The 19,013-nt window shown below is 45.7% G+C and overlaps 1 protein-coding gene across 3 annotated transcripts in view; it reads left to right on the top strand.

The window, feature by feature from the left end:
* LOC137421231 (E3 ubiquitin-protein ligase znrf2) overlaps window positions 1-8,560 on the top strand; it is a 90,682-nt gene extending 82,122 nt beyond the window's left edge. For 2 of the 3 annotated variants that reach the window (XM_068107084.2, XM_068107086.2), the window contains one exon: window positions 54-3,286. In XM_068107084.2, the coding sequence (XP_067963185.1) occupies window positions 54-111 (58 nt within the window). In that variant the 3' untranslated portion in view covers window positions 112-3,286. Of the gene's footprint in view, window positions 1-53; window positions 3,287-7,573; window positions 7,755-7,948 lie in introns of those variants that run through there. The other variant, XR_013622376.1, reaches the window with a different exon arrangement.
* The last annotated feature ends 10,453 nt before the right edge of the window (window positions 8,561-19,013 follow it).

Genomic DNA, 19,013 nt, shown 5'->3' with positions numbered 1-19,013 from the left:
TAAAAATGTTTTTCTGCATTTAATCATTCTTATTCTTTCCTTCTTTTTTGTAGTTGCATCGATTCTTGGTTTGAAGTGAACAGGACTTGCCCGGAGCATCCTTCAGACTGAGCAACTGAGTGTATGTGCAGGGAAAGCTAAACGTGCATCTGCATTCCTCAACATGACATGTCGTTGTCACAGTGCCAAGTAACTCCCAGCCCCCTTTGCCGAGCGAAGCCCCCTCCCGGCCCACCTCGGTGACACTCGCTTCGTTCCTCAGCTTGGTTTTGTCCACAGGGGTACCTGCCTGCCTGCGGTCCAGCTGAAGATAAGCCTTAAAAATGCACATCTTGCAGACTGCTGGAACCGTGGTGGAGAAAAGGGCCATGCACCTGTTGCAGACGTTGCCTTCGCTGCCCTGCAATTTGATTTCCTTGCAACAAAAAACAATCCTCGGCAGCCGCACCCTAAATTGCAACACAGGACCATTAAAGGACAAAGTGTTGTGTTTTTAACATACTAATCACTTGTCACAATTTCAATCAGCATTTACTTCATAGATGTTGCTCTCACCACCTGGCTGCGCACCGTCACTCCGATAAATGTAGATGAGAAATAAAAGTCCATCTTCTTTCTCCATTTCACAGCTAACTGACATTTCGCTCCAAATTCCAAAGTGTTTATCCATCCAATCCACACTGCTGTGATGTACTTTTCAAGTTGTAAGAAAGGAACACCCCCAAAAACTGTGTACATATTATCGCAGCTTGCAAAATGATTGTGCAAGCTTTGTAGCATTTTCAATTGAGATAATTTACAAAATATCCATTCCAGTGATAAATATCCCTCCAATGTGGTGGAAATGGGCAAAGGCGTCATTTCTGCAATAGTTACATTAACTAAATACATGGGACTTTTATACCTCGTTTAAAGCAGCACTTTATACCAGTTGGAAATCGGTCTTACTCCAGTTTGTGCATTAACTTTAGCACAAGTTGGCCAACTTCTTCTTCGTTCGTATGCACCGCAAGGCTGCGGGGTAGCATCATTTGCTGAGGGCATGGCAGTGCCGCCGATGCCCTCTGCTGGTTAGGACAGGAATTTGGAATTTGTTCATGCTGCCAGCGACAGTTCGCGTAATCTTCGTGAAGGATACCGTGGGATCTTTATCATCAACCAATGAATGAAAATCATAAATATACAATCGAAAAAGTAAATAAAAGGATCTTTGATACAGGAAACCATATTGTTTGCTTTTTGTATGCAGCCTGCGGCTGCCGGTTGCATAATTTCTTTGGAAGCTAGTTAGTGCCACTGATGTAGTGCCCCAATTACCAGTGAAATGGTACTCAATTTGCCAACCTCGGAAGGGTGACAGGCTGAGTCAAACCCCCTGGCGTTAAGTCAACGATCGACCGCGATTCAAACTCAGGGTCCTAGGATCCCAAACCAGCACCCTAACCGTTCAGCCAACACCAGGCAGGAAACCATAGGAATAGCAGGTGTAATTTTTACAGGGAGCCCACGCTTGACCATCTTTGTAGCAATTGTTTGGACGACTCGACTTTGCGGATCATCCGTCGATCTTTCACTTTTTCAGCGTACACGAACTGAGCTCGTGTTTAAGTCAGGTCCGCACTTGAGGTGCCTCGAGCACGTTCATGTTCCGGTTTATTACTTTTAATCTTCCCTCTCTCAAAACCTGAAGTTAGCTAGCTTCATACTGAATCCAATTAAGTTTGTTGATGTGAGCCACAATCTTTGTGGACTTGGAGCTAAGGTATTCTTGAATTAGAATCTTCCATCGTCTACATTATTTTTGCTGAAGTATTTCATCACATGACATGTACATTCTCTTCCATGAAACATTTACGTTCCATCAGCAGATCTTTGTTTGAATCGTACAAAACACTGATTGTTCAATTTAGTTCTGACCATATAAACCAAAAATCTTATCACTGTTCGATTTGAGTCCAAAATTTTGACCATCACCTTTTATTGGTCACTCCTTTTATTGGAGCTCGATGCAGATATAGCTTTCATTTTGTTTTTTTGTCATTTGAAAGGTTGTGGATTCTAGTTAATTTATTTCATGCTTTGAATTTGCCTGCTGTTACGGCCTCCTAGTTTCTTGCATTTTTGGCATTTGTAGGTTAACAGGTCAGCCATCAGAGAGGACAGCAAGGCGGTTGGTATCTCGCTGTGTTTTTGAATTTCCACTGCAATATGGAGCACATGAACGACAAAGGCGTTTATGTGGTGAAATGTCAGATTTTCCTCATCTCATGCCAGTCACCGGTTTGTACGGTGAAGGATTACTTTTTTTTAGTCGTCAGTTTGTTACAAATATGAACATTGTATTATCCGAAATGAAACTTTAAAACTTTTTTGTACACCCGTATCCTAGTTTCTTGCATTTTTGCCATTTGTAAAGTCCCAGTTCTGAAGGGTAAGTAAAGTTTGCCAATCTCAAGTAAAGTTTGTTGTCATCAGTTTTAGCTCTATAGTATGAAAGTCCCAGTTTATGTGTAGAAATGCCTTGATCACAAGGTTTTACATTTACCAGCAGAAAACAGGACTCTCTTAAAATGTCTGCATCTGAAATGGAACCAAGAGTGATTCATGTGCCAAACTAGTTGTTCGTTCGTGCTGAATACTGGAACCATCAGAGGTATGACTGGCTCTTTGTTGACACAACTTCTCGTGAATGTGCATTTAGTATTTTGTGTTTGCAAAGTTTTGCATCGTGGCACCGAATGTCTCAGTAAGCATTTTGAACCCAGCAGAATGGCCATTGCGTCATTGTATAGTGCACGGTTTTTAGCATCTTATGATTGGTAAATGTGAAAGTGTTTTTTTTTTTTTTTTTTACAATACGTGCTTTACTTTTTTGTCTAAGGATGGAAGAGGAAGATGAGGGGGCAGGGACAGAGAGAGGGAGGGGATGTAGGGAACAGGGGCAAAAAAAAAAGAGAGAGAGAAAGAGAGAAAGAAAAAGAGAGAGAGAAAAGAGAGAAAAAGAGGAGGTGGGAGACGGGTACACGGAGAAGAAAGGGAGACAGAATTACACATTCCATAGTCACATATTTGGGGAAACAAGCTGCCAATGGACATGCTATTATTGATATAGTAATTTTTGAAGAAGAGAAATTTTTTTGTTTATGCCATTTGTTTTTGTAAACGTTTCATCAATGTGATTCTTTTCTTATTTAGATTTGTTTGAAATGATGGACAATCTTGTCTTGATATTCTGTTCATGCCTCAATTTTACCTTTCCCAAGTATTAAAAAAATCAGGAAAAGAAGTTGTTCTTTTTCAAGCCCATGTTGTGCTTTTTCACCGTAGTCCACATCAAACATATGCTCCTTATCATCCCTGGCTTGTATGAAATATTAGCAGATATTAAAGTCGAGGACTCATGATGGAATGGTATGATATTTGACAGGATGGGAGGGCCATCGAGTAACAACAGTTGGGCTTTAAATGCCGGGATGTCATCAGACATGGTGAATACTTTGCAAAAGGTCCACCTTTGACGAAGTTGACCAGAATAAGAATGGGAAGTAAATTTAGATGTCATAATCAGAATTGTAAGACTTAATTATGCTTACAGTTTGGTGACTGTGGTGAGTGAGAGGATAAATGAAATTCTAAACAGTGTTACGTATTACCTCCCCAAACTCCGGTTGTGCCTCTCAGAGTCTCGAGAGGGAACGCGGCAGAAATATTTGTTATTTCGAGTGTTCTAATAAACCATGGTGAAACCACACCAATGCAATTGTGAAGAACAAAACAAGTAATAGTATTAAGAACTCTCACATACACAATAATAACACTCTTAAAGATATAATGAAAATATCACTTGCATCAAATGAACAATACATATGATGGTACCATCATTCCCCAATGCTCTCAAAGCAATAAACTCACGATACGCAAACGTGAGTGGAATGTAACATTCCCCAAAGTCCGTGCACAAATCCCAACGCGCTGAAGGTCGAAGTCGTGCAGAATGACAAGAACAAGCAGGTATCGGCACGGTTGCAGATGAGTTACGAGGTGGGATGTCGGGCAGCTGGCGGCACGGGGTAATGATCCCCCAAAATGTGAGCGCAATCCACGCCCCCCCCCCCCCCCCCCTTCACCAACGGTTAAGCCGATATGGAAATCAACGGCGCTCCACACGATGATGTCGATAGAGGAATTAAGCCGATATGGAAACCAACGCTGATACACACGATGATGTGGATAGGGGAACCTAAATGACAAAACAAGATGCACCAAGCGGACGGCCTCTTGGAGGACAAAATGGCAGATCGGCCTGTAATGGAGGTTCTTGCTTTTTCTCCAACAATAACTCGCGCTTCGTAATAAAACCTGACATGCAGGTTTAATTGCAATTGCAATATAGGACGATGTCACGGGCAATCCCTCCCCCCGGGAAGCCTCAACTCATGCGTGACAAATATTTAAAAAATCCGCTCGCATCCTCGATGTGACTCACGCTTGTATCTCTCGCATGGCCGTCTCCTCCTCCCCTCTTCCGGCCTCTTTGCCACGTCTTCCTTTTTCCTTCATAAACACCTATTTTCACCTTTTACTAAAGTCATCTCCATTTCATACAAAAATCTTAACAACAATATTACCTGAAACTAAAAATCCTACAAGTTTATAATAACAACAAAGGCGGAAGTGACGGATCCGTAACGCATAACGTAAGAGAGAGAGAGGAGGAGACAGCTGTGAGTCACATCGAGGCTGCGAGCGGACTTTTTTGATATTGGTCGCGAATGAGTCGCGAATCTCGGAAAAAATCATTACAGAAACGTTCTGCAGAGTTGGGTGTTTCGTATTCATTGTTACGTCACACAATGAAAAGAAGACCTTCACATGAAACCATATAAACCAACTGTCATTTGTGAATTGTCAGATGCAGACCATGAAAACAGGTTGACATCTTGTGACAGACTGCTGTAGCACTTCGATACAATTCCTAAAGGGTCAAAGGTTATCTTTAGTGATGAATGTGCTGTTTACCTCAGCTCATCTCCATGTAATGTTTACTTTTGGAGTGATGCTCGTCCACATTATGTTGAATAAGTGCAAGACAATCCACCACCCACATTTTATAGTTTGGGCGGCCTTATCTGCACACTACCTCATTGGTCGTTACTCCTTTGATGCGTCGGTCAACCAGCAGTCATATCTGCATATGTTGGACAATTACCTCACACCTGAACTTGAACGATGTGGACTAGCCCATGGCATATTTTTCCAGCAGGATGGGGGCACCTGAGCATTATATGCATGTGTGGTACAAAATTATCTCGATCAAATTTTTCGCAAACGTTGGATTGGCAGGTCTTCACCAACACTTCTGTGGCCACCACACAGTCCTGACCTGACCATTTGTGACAATGCTCTGTGGGGGTACATCAAAGCTAAGGTTGCAGAACATCGCATGACATCTGTTGATGAACTCAAACAACGCATTCAGGAAGCATTCATCACCTTAACACATGGAATTTCGCATCGGTTTTCACACCGCACGTGGAGAAAAATTATCTTGTGCCGGGACAACAGCGGACATCATATGGATGCGCTCAATGTCTAAGGAGCTATTGTAATTGTTGTATTACTGTAATATGTTATTGTTCCTCATTATCACCTTCACCACAGGAGAGGGTATTGCATTTGAGTCCATTTGTTTGTTACTTGCCGGTAAAGATTCCGGCAAGTATGTTGATCGGTTGGTTTGTCTGCCTGTCTGTCTGTCTGTCTGTGCGCAGCACTACGTCTACACCGTTGCACATAGAATCGCCAAACTGTCGACATAAACTGGTGGAGAAAAAAAAAGATGATGACGTCATCAGTCACTTGGTTCGGCCACCATCTTGGAAAAACCGAAAAACTTTGCACCTCTATATCTCCGAAAGTGCTGAATAGAAAAAATTGAGCCAGGGCTCATTGTAAAGAACTCTCCATGGGGAATAAAATATGTTAATGATGATGTCATAGGTGCCTCCATTATGACGTCATAATTCGACAAGTACAAAACTTGATCCGATCAAGATGAAATTTCTTGAGCATAATCTAGGAATAAATTAGTTCAGAAAACAGATAACGGCCGCCATATTTGTCCAAAATGGCCGATAAAAAGTACATTCCGGCAAGTCCTTGGTCTCTGACCGATTTTTGATCTGTTTATTACTTGCCGGAAAAGATTCCGGCAAGTATGTTGATCGGTTGGTTTGTCTGTTTGTCTGTCTGTTTGTCTGTCTGTTTGTTCACAGTACTACGTCTACACCGTTGCACGTAGAATCGCCAAACTTTACACACATATTGGTCTTGCCCTGGAATAGACTGTGCCCAATTTTTAACTCTCTCGGCCCAAGGCCTCCATTATGACGTCATAATTCGACAAGTACAAAACTTCATCCAATCAAGATGTCATTTCTTGAGTGACATGACGGCATAAACTGGTGGCGAAAAAAAAATAATGATGACGTCATCGGTCACGTGGTTCGGCCGCCATCTTGGAAAAACCGAAAAACTTTGCACCTCTATAATCTCTGAAAGTCCTGAATAGAAAAAATTGAGACATGGCTCATTGTAAAGAACTCTCCCTGGGGAATAAATTATGTTCATGATGATGTCATTGGTGCCTCCATTATGACGTCATAATTCGACAAGTACAAAACTTCATCCGATCAAGATGCAATTTCTTGAGCATAATCTAGAGATAAATTAGTTTAGAAAACAAATAATGATGATGTCATTGGTCACGTGGTTCGGCCGCCGTATTTGTCCAAAATGGCTGATAAAAAAAGTACATTCCGGCAAGTCCTCTGTCTCACCGATTTTTCATTTGTTTGTTTGACTGTTTATCCGCACAGAATAAATATTATTTTCTCTGCAACCGTTGGTCCGATTGACAGGAAGTTTTCACCATATGTGCAACTCCACCTGTAGAATTTTTTAATGATAATTATGACATCATAGGTCCCTTGGTTCGGCCGCCATCCTGGGAAAACCGAAAAAAATTGCCCCTCTATATCTCTGAAAGCGCTGAATAGAAAAAATTGAGACATGGCTCATTGTAAAGAACTCTCCATGTGGAATAACATATGTTAATGATGATGTCATAGGTTTCTCCATTATGGCGTCATAATTCGATAAGTACAAAACTTCATCCGATGAAGATGAAATTTCTTGAGCATAATCTAGGAATAAATTGGTGGAGAAAAAAAATAATGATGACGTCATCGGTCACGTGGTTTGGCCGCCATATTTGTTTTAACACAAAAACCATAGAAACCACTGAAAACACATCCTGGTAAGGGTCTGCAATCTCTGATTGCTTTCTTGTTTATTACTGTAATATGTTATTACTCCTCTGGCTTATGTCTCACCCTGGTAGATGGTATAAACAAAGATGGTGTAAGCAGCTAAAACCGTGTCCTGGAACGTATGACTCACCCTGTGTATAAATTACCTCTCGGATCTTGGGATCTGTGGGTCCTGGGTTCGAGCCCCTGCCATTGCATTGAATTAACACCAGGCGTCTAACTCAGCTTGCCATCTTTACCAGGTTGGTGAATCGAGTACCAGCTTGAGTACTGGGATGAATGAGCCATTCAAGTATCCTGCGTCGGAGTGGTGACCCGTCCAGGATTGTGCCCAATAGTCAAGAAACTGCTTCGGCAGCCCTATGCATCTGAAGATGAAAAATGAGTGGTCTTCTTCTTCAGTTGATTACTTCAATTTCGTTGGTACGAATTTGGCAACTTATGGGTCCTGGACAATAGTAATAATAGTAATATCACGTATACAGAGAGATAATATCACATTGCCATTTGATTGAAACAAATGTCAATTCTCCTGACCATTGCACAGCACCCACTTTCAATGATTAAAAAAAATATAGCTTGCAGTAAATCGAAATGAACATAAACCTCTCTTTCAGGTACCCAACTCTGGAGGGAGACATATGGTGGCCTCTTAATGGGAGTCCAGCGTGAGAGTCAGCGCAGATATAAACTGAGGCCTTCTTCCACAGGTCTTTTTCTGTCGAAGCTTGCAGAACCCGACACAAGAAGCAACTGTGGCAAGGAAAGGACTATTTGCTTCAGCACATACCCCATGGCAAGAAATAACAAGATGCACACATCGTGCGCTTCCACAGAGCCAAATGGCGAGTTCCAGTGCTCAGCAAGACATGGCCAAGCTGCAATGCGTACGTCGCTACTGCTGCCCTGTTATTACCACGATGTTCCAGAGATCAAAAGGCAATATCCTTATGCACCACCTGCCTCATGGCAAAGGGACATTTTCGTCGAAATTGCTCCCAGAGGGATAGAGCGTGCATACTGTGTGAAGAGGTGGGACCAGCATCATAACTAGGAAATGCAATCCGCATCAACTACCGGACTTTCTCGATAGGTGATGTTGCTCACTTCAATCTTTAATTTTTACTGTAGATTACCGTGCTCTTCTCCAACCTGTGCCATCTTGGATTCGAACCCAGTGGGGTCGATGCCACACGGTTAAAAATAAACTCCAATATTTTGGGATGCCATCTGCTATCTTCGCTCTTTTTACCATTGCCGATCTCCGATGCACACCTGCATTACGCTTGAAGTGCTTTTGAATGCTCACGGCTTGTTTTTACTCACGATCAATTTCATCCCAATTTCCTTCCGGCATCACCTCGTGGGATTATATAGTCTTTCAAGGAGGCCAATGGCTGATTGGCCCATCTTGTACTCCCCATGGAGATGCTTCCCACCTTCGCTAGCAGTAGCCCTTTGTGCCAGTAACTGGGAAATGTGTGGCATCCTTGTATTATCATCACTAGCAACGGTACCCGCCCTATGGGTGGGGCTTCAATTGGGAGGCCCAAATGAAAAGGCAAAATATCAGAAATTGAAGGCTTTTTTATTTTAAACGATTTATATAAACATCTGTTAAATCATATCACACGCAAATCATCAAAATCTAAACAGTATTTGTAAAATTTCAATAAAAGCCACATAACTGTTCATATCGGTAAATATTATTCCATCGTGTTTGAAAAAACTGGAAAATTGGAAATTGGGAAAACAATATTAGCCTATTTTACTCCAGGGCGTCCCCGGATTGCCCACCCAAAATTTTGTTGCGATTGGTTCAGCCGTTTTTGCGGTACCTGGGAACAGACACACGGACAGACATTTGGTGAATTTTAGTAAGATAGTGGAGAAAGAATGGCGAGGCATTCCATCATTGCACACCAATGTTTTGCAGAAACAAAACGATACTGCCTCAAACATTAGATCAAATTTGGTTAATTATGTATTTCTAGATAAATGTAAGGATGATTTCTCAGTTGTTGTTTTTGCTGTTGTGTTGTTGGATACCCCCAGATAGTTCTCTTGAACAAGCCAGCAGCAAGGAGACAGCCGATCGATCTCCCAGAAGCGACCCAGATATCCCACACATCAATGATGTTGCACCCCACATTCACGAAGTCAGAGCCATGGCAGAGTTAGAGAGAAAGAGAAAGAGAGACAGAAACAGACAGAGAGACAGACAGATAGAGACAGACAGACAGAGATTGAGAGAAGAGACAAGAGGGAAAGGGCTGGTCCATGGGGACCGATTGGCTCTCTGATCGTAATTTTTGTCGTGGAGTGGTTTCAGAGAAGATGATGTCATAACTTTTTCCTTTAATCCAATAGGCATGCCATACCAAAACATCCTCCGAGGGGAGTCCCTCCTATTTGCATTGATCGGACAAGTGGTTGCAGAGAATTTTTTTTTAAAGCAAAAATATATGTAGAAGTATGTGTTGGACACAGACAGACAGGACATTGCAATATTGCAATATTTCCACAACCCCTTTGGGGCAACACTATCTACTCTTTGACCTGCCACAAACTTTCCAGGAAGACCATTCCATGCATTAACTAAAACAGCACTCAACAGAATGCAAATACATCCGCCAGGCTGAACAGTTTACGATTTGTATCCCATTGAAAGGTCAAATCTTCATCCGGACCTGAACCAAAATCGAATCTGCTTCTTCTTGTCACCTACTAAACTCATTCACCAAGTTTTGTCATAACTATACATCGGATTTTTATGTGAAAAAATAAAAAATATTTTTTCACATAAAACGGCTTTTTTGCGCGCAAAAAAATTATTTTGCTATTTCCGGAGGGAAAAAATATTTCGCCCTTTTTCGGGAAAAATAAAATAAAATGCCCTTTTTGGTCGAAAATGTCTGGCAACGCTAAAAAAAATTAGGGAATTTTTCGAAATTTTTAACTGCGATCGATCTCAAAAACAAAACGTTGCGTCCACTTGCGTGCGTTGCGTCCCCAGCGTGTACAGCAGTGAGGCGGTGTACTACAGTGAGAGAGTGTACACAAAGTGTGAACAAGTCTCCTATCAAGATGAGTGCTGCTCTTCGTGACAAGTGGCTGAAGGAATTCAACGCTGGCGGCGATGGGGCCACCTTCAAGTACGTGTCGAGTGACACGGCTTTCTGTCGAGCTTGTGAAAAGACTTTCCGGGCGAAGCAGAAGTCTGAGCTGGCCCAACATGTCCGAGGAGACCGCCACAAGAGCAACTTGGCCTTGAACAAGGAATTGAAAACATCTACAACAGCTTGACCACCGCCGCACCCGCTCCCCCTCAAACCACCTGCCCCCCCTTATCCTGCCATCCCCTGTCTCAATTCTCCCCAGTCTCCCCTACTGACCTCTCTGAACTCCTCATCGGAATGAAAACTGCCACCTGCACTCTTGACCCCATCCCCTCCAGCTTTGTCAAGGCCTCCTTCCTGCTCTCTCTCCACTTATCATTGCAACAATAAACTCCTCCCTGTCTACAGGCATCGTCCCACCATCCCTCAAAATTGCTGCTGTTACCCCCATTCTGAAAAAACCTGGACTAAACCCTGACACCCTAAATAACTTCAGACCCATCTCCAACCTACCCTTTCTGTCAAAGGTTTTGGAACGCGCTGTAGCCACTCAACTCAAACATCACCTCTCTGCCAATAACCTGTATGAAACATTCCAATCCGGATTCCGCTCCAACCACAGTACTGAAACTGCTCTCCTCAAAATCACCAACGACCTTCTCCTGTCCTCTGACGCTGGCAACCTCAACATTCTCATCCTCCTCGACCTCAGCGCCGCCTTTGACACCATCGATCACACCATCCTCCTCACCCGACTTGAAACCACCTTTAACATTACCGGCACTGCCCTCTCTTGGATTAAATCATACCTCTCTGACAGACGTCAGTTCATCTCCATCAATAACTGCAAATCCCCTACTGCTCCCCTCCCCCAAGGTGTCCCCCAAGGTTCAGTTCTTGGCCCCCTCCTCTTCATCCTTTACCTGTCCCCCCTCGGTCACTTAATCCGCCGTCATGGTCTCCAATTCCACTGCTTCGCCGATGACATCCAGCTTTTCATCTCCACCAAGTCCATCTCCACCGCCACCCACTCTATCCTGACAAACTGCATCACTGAAATAAAATCCTGGCTTCAAATCAACTTCCTCAAACTTAACTGTGATAAATCTGAAATAATCATCATTGGCCCAAAAACGCTCACCAAGTCCACCCATAACTTTGCCCTCAACATCGACGGTTTCCCAGTATCCACCTCCCCTCACATCCGGAATCTTGGCATCATCTTTGACCAAACCCTCTCCTTCGACAAATACACTAAACAGATCACAAAGACAGCCTTCTTTCACCTGAAAAACATCGCCCGTCTCCGTCCATCCCTCTCCTCCGTGGCTGCAGAAACCCTCATCCACGCCTTCATCACTTCCCGTCTGGACTACTGCAATAGCCTCCTTTATGGTTCACCCTCAACAATCACCAATAAACTCCAATACATTCAGAACTCCGCTGCCCGTCTACTCACCCATTCCCGGACCCGTGACCACATCACCCCCGTCCTTTACAAGCTTCACTGGCTCCCCATCTCCCAGAGAATCCAGTACAAAATCCTCCTCTTGACCTACAAAGCCCTCCATAACCTGGCCCCATCCTACCTGGCTGACCTCCTCTCCAGACACACTCCCACCCGCAACCTCCGCTCTGCTGGTACCAACCTCCTGACCCCCCCCATCCGGACCAAATTTAGATCCTGGGGGGACAGGGCCTTCTCCATCGCTGCTCCCACCCTCTGGAACTCGCTACCTCACACCATCAGAGACTCCTCCTCACTCACCACATTCAAAACATCACTCAAGACCCACCTGTTCAACACTGCATTCAACATTTAACCCACAGCATCTAACCCCTGACTATCTCCTCTCCTTCTCCCTCCTTTGTGCTTTGAATATTTCCCTATTGATTCTTCTTTTTTTGCAATTGTTTTTATGTTTTGCTATGCATTATGTTTTGCACTCTGTCAAAGCGTCTTTGGGCTTCCTGAAAAGCGCTATATAAAATAAATGCATTATTATTATTATTATTATTGAAGAAGAAGAGGACGGTCACGCAAGCCACCATGGAGGACTTTGGTGGCGGAAAGAGGCACAAGTGCGACGTCGTGGCTCAGGAGCTGTGCCAGGCCATGCTGGCCGCTGGCATCCCATGGTCGAAATTGGAAAACCCTGCCCTCCGGTCGTTCCTGGAGAAGCACATCACTCTCCAGATCCCCGATGAAAGCTGGATTTGAAAGCACTACCTCGACAAGTGCTACGACGAGGCCTTGGCGGGGATCCGTGCCGACCTCGGACAGCAGCCCATCTGGCTGTCCGTCGACGAGACGACCGATTTGGCAGGTCGATATGTGGCCAACATCATCGCGGCACGCTTGTCCAAGGAGGGGTACTTTCGTCCCCACCTCGTCCAGAGCATGTTTCTGGAGAAGACCAACTCCGGGGAGATCGTGCGTGCAGTCAATGACACGCTGCGCTATCTTTGGCCTGATTTCAAGCCGGAGTGCCTCGAGGTCCTCGTCAGCGACGCCGCGGCCTATATGATCACGGCCGGCCATGCCCTGAAGGAACTCTTCCCGGACTTGCTGCATGTGACTTGCGTTGCCCACGCGCTCAACCGTGTCTGCGAGACAGTCCGAGAAATGTTCAAGGACGTCAACGACCTGATTGCCACGACGAAGAAGGTGTTCGTCAAAGCCCCGTCGCGTGTTGTCTTTTGGAAGGAGCAGCAGCCCAATCTTTCTCTCCCCCCGGAGCCCATTCTGACTCGGTGGGGGACGTGGATCGACGCCGCGGTGTTTTATGCCGAGCACTTCAAGGCCGTCAAGGACATTGTGGACCAGCTGAACGATGACGACACGATGGCAAGCCGGAGTGCCAAGGACCTGTTCGGAAAGGCGGACATCAAGCTCAGTTTGGTCTTCTTAAATGCCCACATGTCGTTCATCCCGAAGATCCTTAAGCAGCTGGAGGAGGCCGGCATGGAGCTGGCCAAGGCCTTCCAGCTCCTTGATCAGGCCAAGGAGGAGCTCGAAAAGATCCGAGGCTGCCGTAAGGAGATCCTGCTCACCAAGTTCAAGGCGGTGCTGCAGCGCAATCCCGACATTGGTGTGCTGAGGACAGTGGCTTTGATCCTGGATGGAGATCAGCACGGATCTGAGGTTGGTGTGCCGGCTGGAGTCAAGCTTGCTGACATCCCCCTCTTGAGGTACTGCCCCATCGTCAGCGTCGACGTGGAAAGGTCCTTCTCCGTCTACAGAAACGTCCTCACCGACCGCCGACACCGCCTCACCAAGGAGAACATTACCAAGATAATGATTTCAAACACCTACTTTAACCGTTCCTAAAAGGGTCTTGTCAATTTCTTCTCGTCCTCTACTTATCAAACAATGCGGTTGCAATAAAGGTACCTGAACGTCATTTTTTACCTGTTTACTAGCCCAGAGTGCTTAATGTTGTGCAGGAAAAAGCTTACCATTTTTTGTTCTTTTTTTGACTGATTTCTGAAAAACTTGGTAATAATAAAAAATGAATAAAACGGGGGGAAAAAAATATTTCGGGATTTTTTCACATTAAAAAAAAAAAATGCCGCTTTTCAAAACATAAAAGGCCTATTTTCTTAACATAAAAATCCGTAGTCTAGCTCATAACTCATCCACAACTTTCTGAAATATCATGCAATATATCGGTTTTGGCCCCTTCTCTCAATGGTGAAGCATCATTAAAAAAAAATTCTGCTATCCGGATGCAGATTTGAATCTTCACCAAAATCGAATCAATTCATCCTTGTCACACATCCAACCTCTCCACCAAGTTTCATCCCATTTCCATCCACAACTTTTTGAGAAACCCTGTTCACAAGCATACAGGCAGACAGGGGTGAAAACATAAATTCTGCCCACTTTTGGTGGCGGAGGTAATGAGAAGATATAGTGCCCCATGCATATGAAGGCAGATGTATTTGGAGGGCATGGTACATATATATATATATATATATATATATATATACATACATACATATATATATATATATATATATATATATATATATATATTGTTACGGACCGCGGATAAGGATGTTGGTTTGCCGAGCGGACGGCACCGCGGCCAAACAGTTACCCCGATTCCCGAACGTTGGCCGGATCGCGCCACAGGTATTCAATAGGGAAAAGAAAAGGCGACACGGATGTGAAGAAGAAGAAGAAGAAGAAGACACAAAGGTTGGAAATACTACTAAATTTATTCTTACTATTTACACGCTCAAAGTAACCAAGGAGAAGGAAGGATAATAAAATAATATACAGAAGAATCAGAGACACAGTGCAATTATTAACTTATACAAGCTTAATTAATACCCAGGGACAAGACACACAGAACAAACTCACGTACACAAAAGGATGGAAAGGCAGGAGGTGGATGGCTGGAGGGAGAGGAAGGTCCACGGGTACTGCAGCACGATCGGCGCGTTTAGCAGCCGCCGTTCCTCTCTCGATCGGCGCGTTTAGCAGCCGCCGTTCCTTCGCGGCCCTGCTCATAAACTGCCGTCAAGGCCCCCCAAGCTGCTGTGGTTGAAGCTGCTGTGGCTGCTGCTGCTGTGGCTGAAGCTGCTGTTGTTGCTGCTGTGGCTGCTGCTGCTGTGTGGACGTCGCGTGCTTTTTCCAGGACTCGTCTGAGGTGGGGGCGTCTTCTGCGGGTTATATATACCACGCCCCTGAACATTCGCGAACCTCCTTGATGTTTCTCTCCACACCCTCTCCAAGTCCAACCCCTTGTTCGTGGTTGGTTGAGTGGGGCTGACTCACTCCTCCCCTCTATGACGAGGTGGGGACACGCCTTTCTTCCCCGACCCGAGCACATGCTTAATGGTGGTTTTGGGGCGAAATCAACAACCCACAGCTGTAGCAAACCTGGCAAACTGCCCAGTGCAGTTGGCAATGGAGGCTTGGAGGGGATGTAGCTGGCAATTGAGGCTTGGCAATGACGCAGTTGGAAATGGAGGTTTTGGGAATGGGAATGAAAGGGGATCTATCTTATTTCACTTGGTGCAATGGAGTGTCATCTTAATGGAAGACAAGGCCTTACCCTAATACACATAATAAAGATATAACTATTGAACAAGGGGGGAAATCTATGATTGGCTAACGTGTGGTGTTTATGATCTAGTTACGGGACGCACTTTGACCTTTATACATAACGAGTGAGGAGGGCGATATTTTACAACAATTTACACTACAACAACAACAAAAAAAAACATTCTCATATCCACAACACTGCACCCTCCTCCTCTTAGGCACGTCCCGGGCCTATAACTTTAACTTTTAGTGTGGCATGTAGGTGTAGTTCCCTCTACATTTAACCTGACCCTGAGTGCGACAGTTTTAAAACATAAATAAATATGTCCCGCTGCTCCATTGCACCCTGCCTAACAGACTCACGCCCACAGCTAACCGAATTGCGGAATGGTCTTCAAACTATACATTGACGGTGGGGAGCATTATTTACAATGACGTTACTTTATTTACAAAACGTAACCCAGGACCTGTGATTGTTCTTTCTGGGGGGGGGGAGACAGTCTGCTCTGCATCAATGCACCATGAAAGCACCCATAAACACACCAATACACCCTCAAGCACCAATCGGTGCACAGTCATCACTGTTCATGAATAAAATAAACCGACAACCCCTAACCCTGCTGGTGGTCTCTTGCTCTTCGGCTCCCTCTGCTGGCTATTTGCTTTCTTCCAGTTGTTGTCTTTCTTTCATTTTCTTACTGGCAGCCTATTTGAACATAAAATGAAATGCACCCAATGTGTCCATTTTTATTTATTTATGGCCCACAGGGGCCGACTATGTATGGTTCACCTGAGGGGCATCGGTGCCCTGTGGCCAAGGTCCACCAGCAAGATTTCGGGCCTTCATGGCCGGTTCCAGCAGAGGGGCCATGCCCCAACCCATGGGGTCCATCAGTGGTGCTCAGCCACAGACATGTGGTCCATAATGTGGTGCATCGATGCAGACAGCTGGTTCTTGGAGTTCCGGGCGCACAATGGCGGACTCACGCACGCTCCCCTCGGCGCCCAGTGGCGCACAGGTCCTCATGTGGGAGACAAAGGGGGGAAAGACAGATGAGCGAGGGGTAAGGTCACAAGGGTACACATCAATCAAGGCAATGCAAGGCGAAGTGCGTACGGAGAGCGAAGTGAGAAAGCTCGTCCCTACCGTACGTCACCCCCCCCCCCCCTGTCACCTACCCTACCCTTGCCCTTACCCCATATTTACAAAATCTACACCTTTACAAATTCGTCGCTAATGTCACGTCTTCCCCATATTTCCCCGATACCAAATTCGTCTCCACAATCCCTCTATCCAAAATTTGCCATCACCCAATTCATCATCAATCCTCATAAGGAGGAAGAGATGGAACACAAAGCACAATGTCACACCCACGTCATGATGCGTCTCACATTCCAAACATTTGCATCAATAAAAATAATAAAAACAACCTGGCATGGTGTGGAGGTATGTCATCCCAGGTGAGTGGATGTAGATGGTGCGAGGAGATCTCCATCCTAACTATCCTCTAAATGACTTTAACACACTTTACACTACCCGGGGTCTTTCCCTGCCAAACCATTGGCAATCTTACTCTATGTGGTTTTAAAAACCAATTCCCATTGACCAAACTGTGGTGCTTCTCAATTTGGGGTCTCACTCCCCCGATTCAACTCCCTGTGCCCTTGCACAATTTCAGGACTGGGGCGTGTAGCTCTCCCAGCAGGTCTACCCACCTGCACACCTCCACCACTGCAGTTGCCACCTGAGCTTACCTAGCTCCTCACCCTAACCTATCTAATTGGGGAAGGCCCCTCCTGGCTCTGTTACCCCACTCGGTGCCCTCTGGCACTGGGCTACCCGGGTCCGTCCTCCGGATCCTCAGGCCCCATCCACAACAACTCTACCGGCTCCCAGAGCCCACCTGCGGCCTCACCTGGCCGACATCCTCACAGTGGTGGAGTGCCCAAACCAACTACACACACTAACAGGCTACACGCCCAGCCATTTCCACAACACTAATGCACCCATCCAAATACCACACTTTCACCCGCACCACAGATGCCAATATCCAACCACAATTTACCTATACCCTCTGCCTAACACTTACACTACCCTCCCCGGGTATTCGTGATGGGGGTCCATCCTTCCCCCATTCACACCTTCGCACCATCCACTCCACTCCATAGTTTCCACCATACTCACTCCACGACCATCCATTCCAATACTCCATATATTCCACACTCCATGTATTCCACACTCCATGTATTTCACATGACCATTCTCCATACACCTGTTGTTGCACACCTGTGCAATCACACCTGGTGCCACCTGCACCCTCCTTCCTGGACCATTTGGTCAACACAACACACATCACCATCACTCCCTCATACACTGCTCCATCCACCTGTTCAGTTGCACACCTGTGCAATCACACCAGTTCCTCACACACTTTTCACAATACACTTCTGAATACACCTCCAACACTCACACGGCATCATCTAAACTACCTGTTGCCCTGCTAACTTAGTGCTCCCCGTCTTCCCTTTAAACTAAGCACATACCACGTCATTATCATCCACACTAACCTACCTGCGTCCCTACTACAGGTATCCTTGTCACTACCTAACCTTAACGTTACCTAAGGTCATCTTCTCTAGATCCCTATCATTATATCCTAACCCTCCCGGGCTAGTTTTCACTGCCATTAACCCCATAACTAGTGCTCCTTTGCCCCCGTTGTGAGAGATGGCAGAGTTGCCATCCCACCACATCGGGTATCTCCCACTACCAATTTTACACATCAAATTTCAGCCAATTAAAAATTTGCCAATCACTACCCATCCTCTGCCAATCATCACTCTGCCAATCATCAAATTTTGTTTTTCTAATTTCGGGGCCAAAACACTATCCTCATCATCATGTCTACTCACTAGAGCCTCTCGGTGCGCCAATTCACTTCTACAGACTGGCTTCGCACAGCCGAGCAATGAATGCGGGTTGCTTGGTGCCGGCGGCTGGATACATCCGGCACTCGGTGCAGGGACGGACGCTTACCCAGGCCGAGATCCCACGCACCATCTCGGCACAGAGCCGTCCAATGGCCCGATCTCGACCTGCCGGAACACCTCAACAAAAAGGGGTCGCCATGACGACCCTTCCTATCGGGGCTGCCCGCTCCGCCTAGTGGAGCACGGACCGCGGCCGTTCTCGAGCGAGGCCCAGCGTGGATCGCGTACGGCGGTTCTTTCGAAAACCGCCGTGGTTCGGATCCCCACTGGTCCTCGCGGCACGCGAAGCTGCCCGAGCGCGCACCGAGGGCCCGATTCGGCTATACGACGCTCTAAAACCGCTAACCCGGTTAGCGTCGATGCTCCACCTGCATGCTCACACCCCGCAGCTGTTCCTTGCTCACACATCCAGCCGTCTCCATGCTCTTGGTCATTGCACCTTCCCTGACACACCCAGCCCCACACTCCGCACTCCGCTCACGGACTTGGTCACACACCTGACCAACGCACACCTTT

This window comes from Myxine glutinosa, chromosome 2 (genome assembly GCF_964187855.1).
Source record: "Myxine glutinosa chromosome 2, kmMyxGlut1.1, whole genome shotgun sequence".
Classification (NCBI taxonomy): Eukaryota; Metazoa; Chordata; class Myxini; order Myxiniformes; family Myxinidae; genus Myxine; species Myxine glutinosa.
Note: the sequence above shows the minus strand (reverse complement) of the source record. Positions and strands in the feature narration are given on the sequence as shown.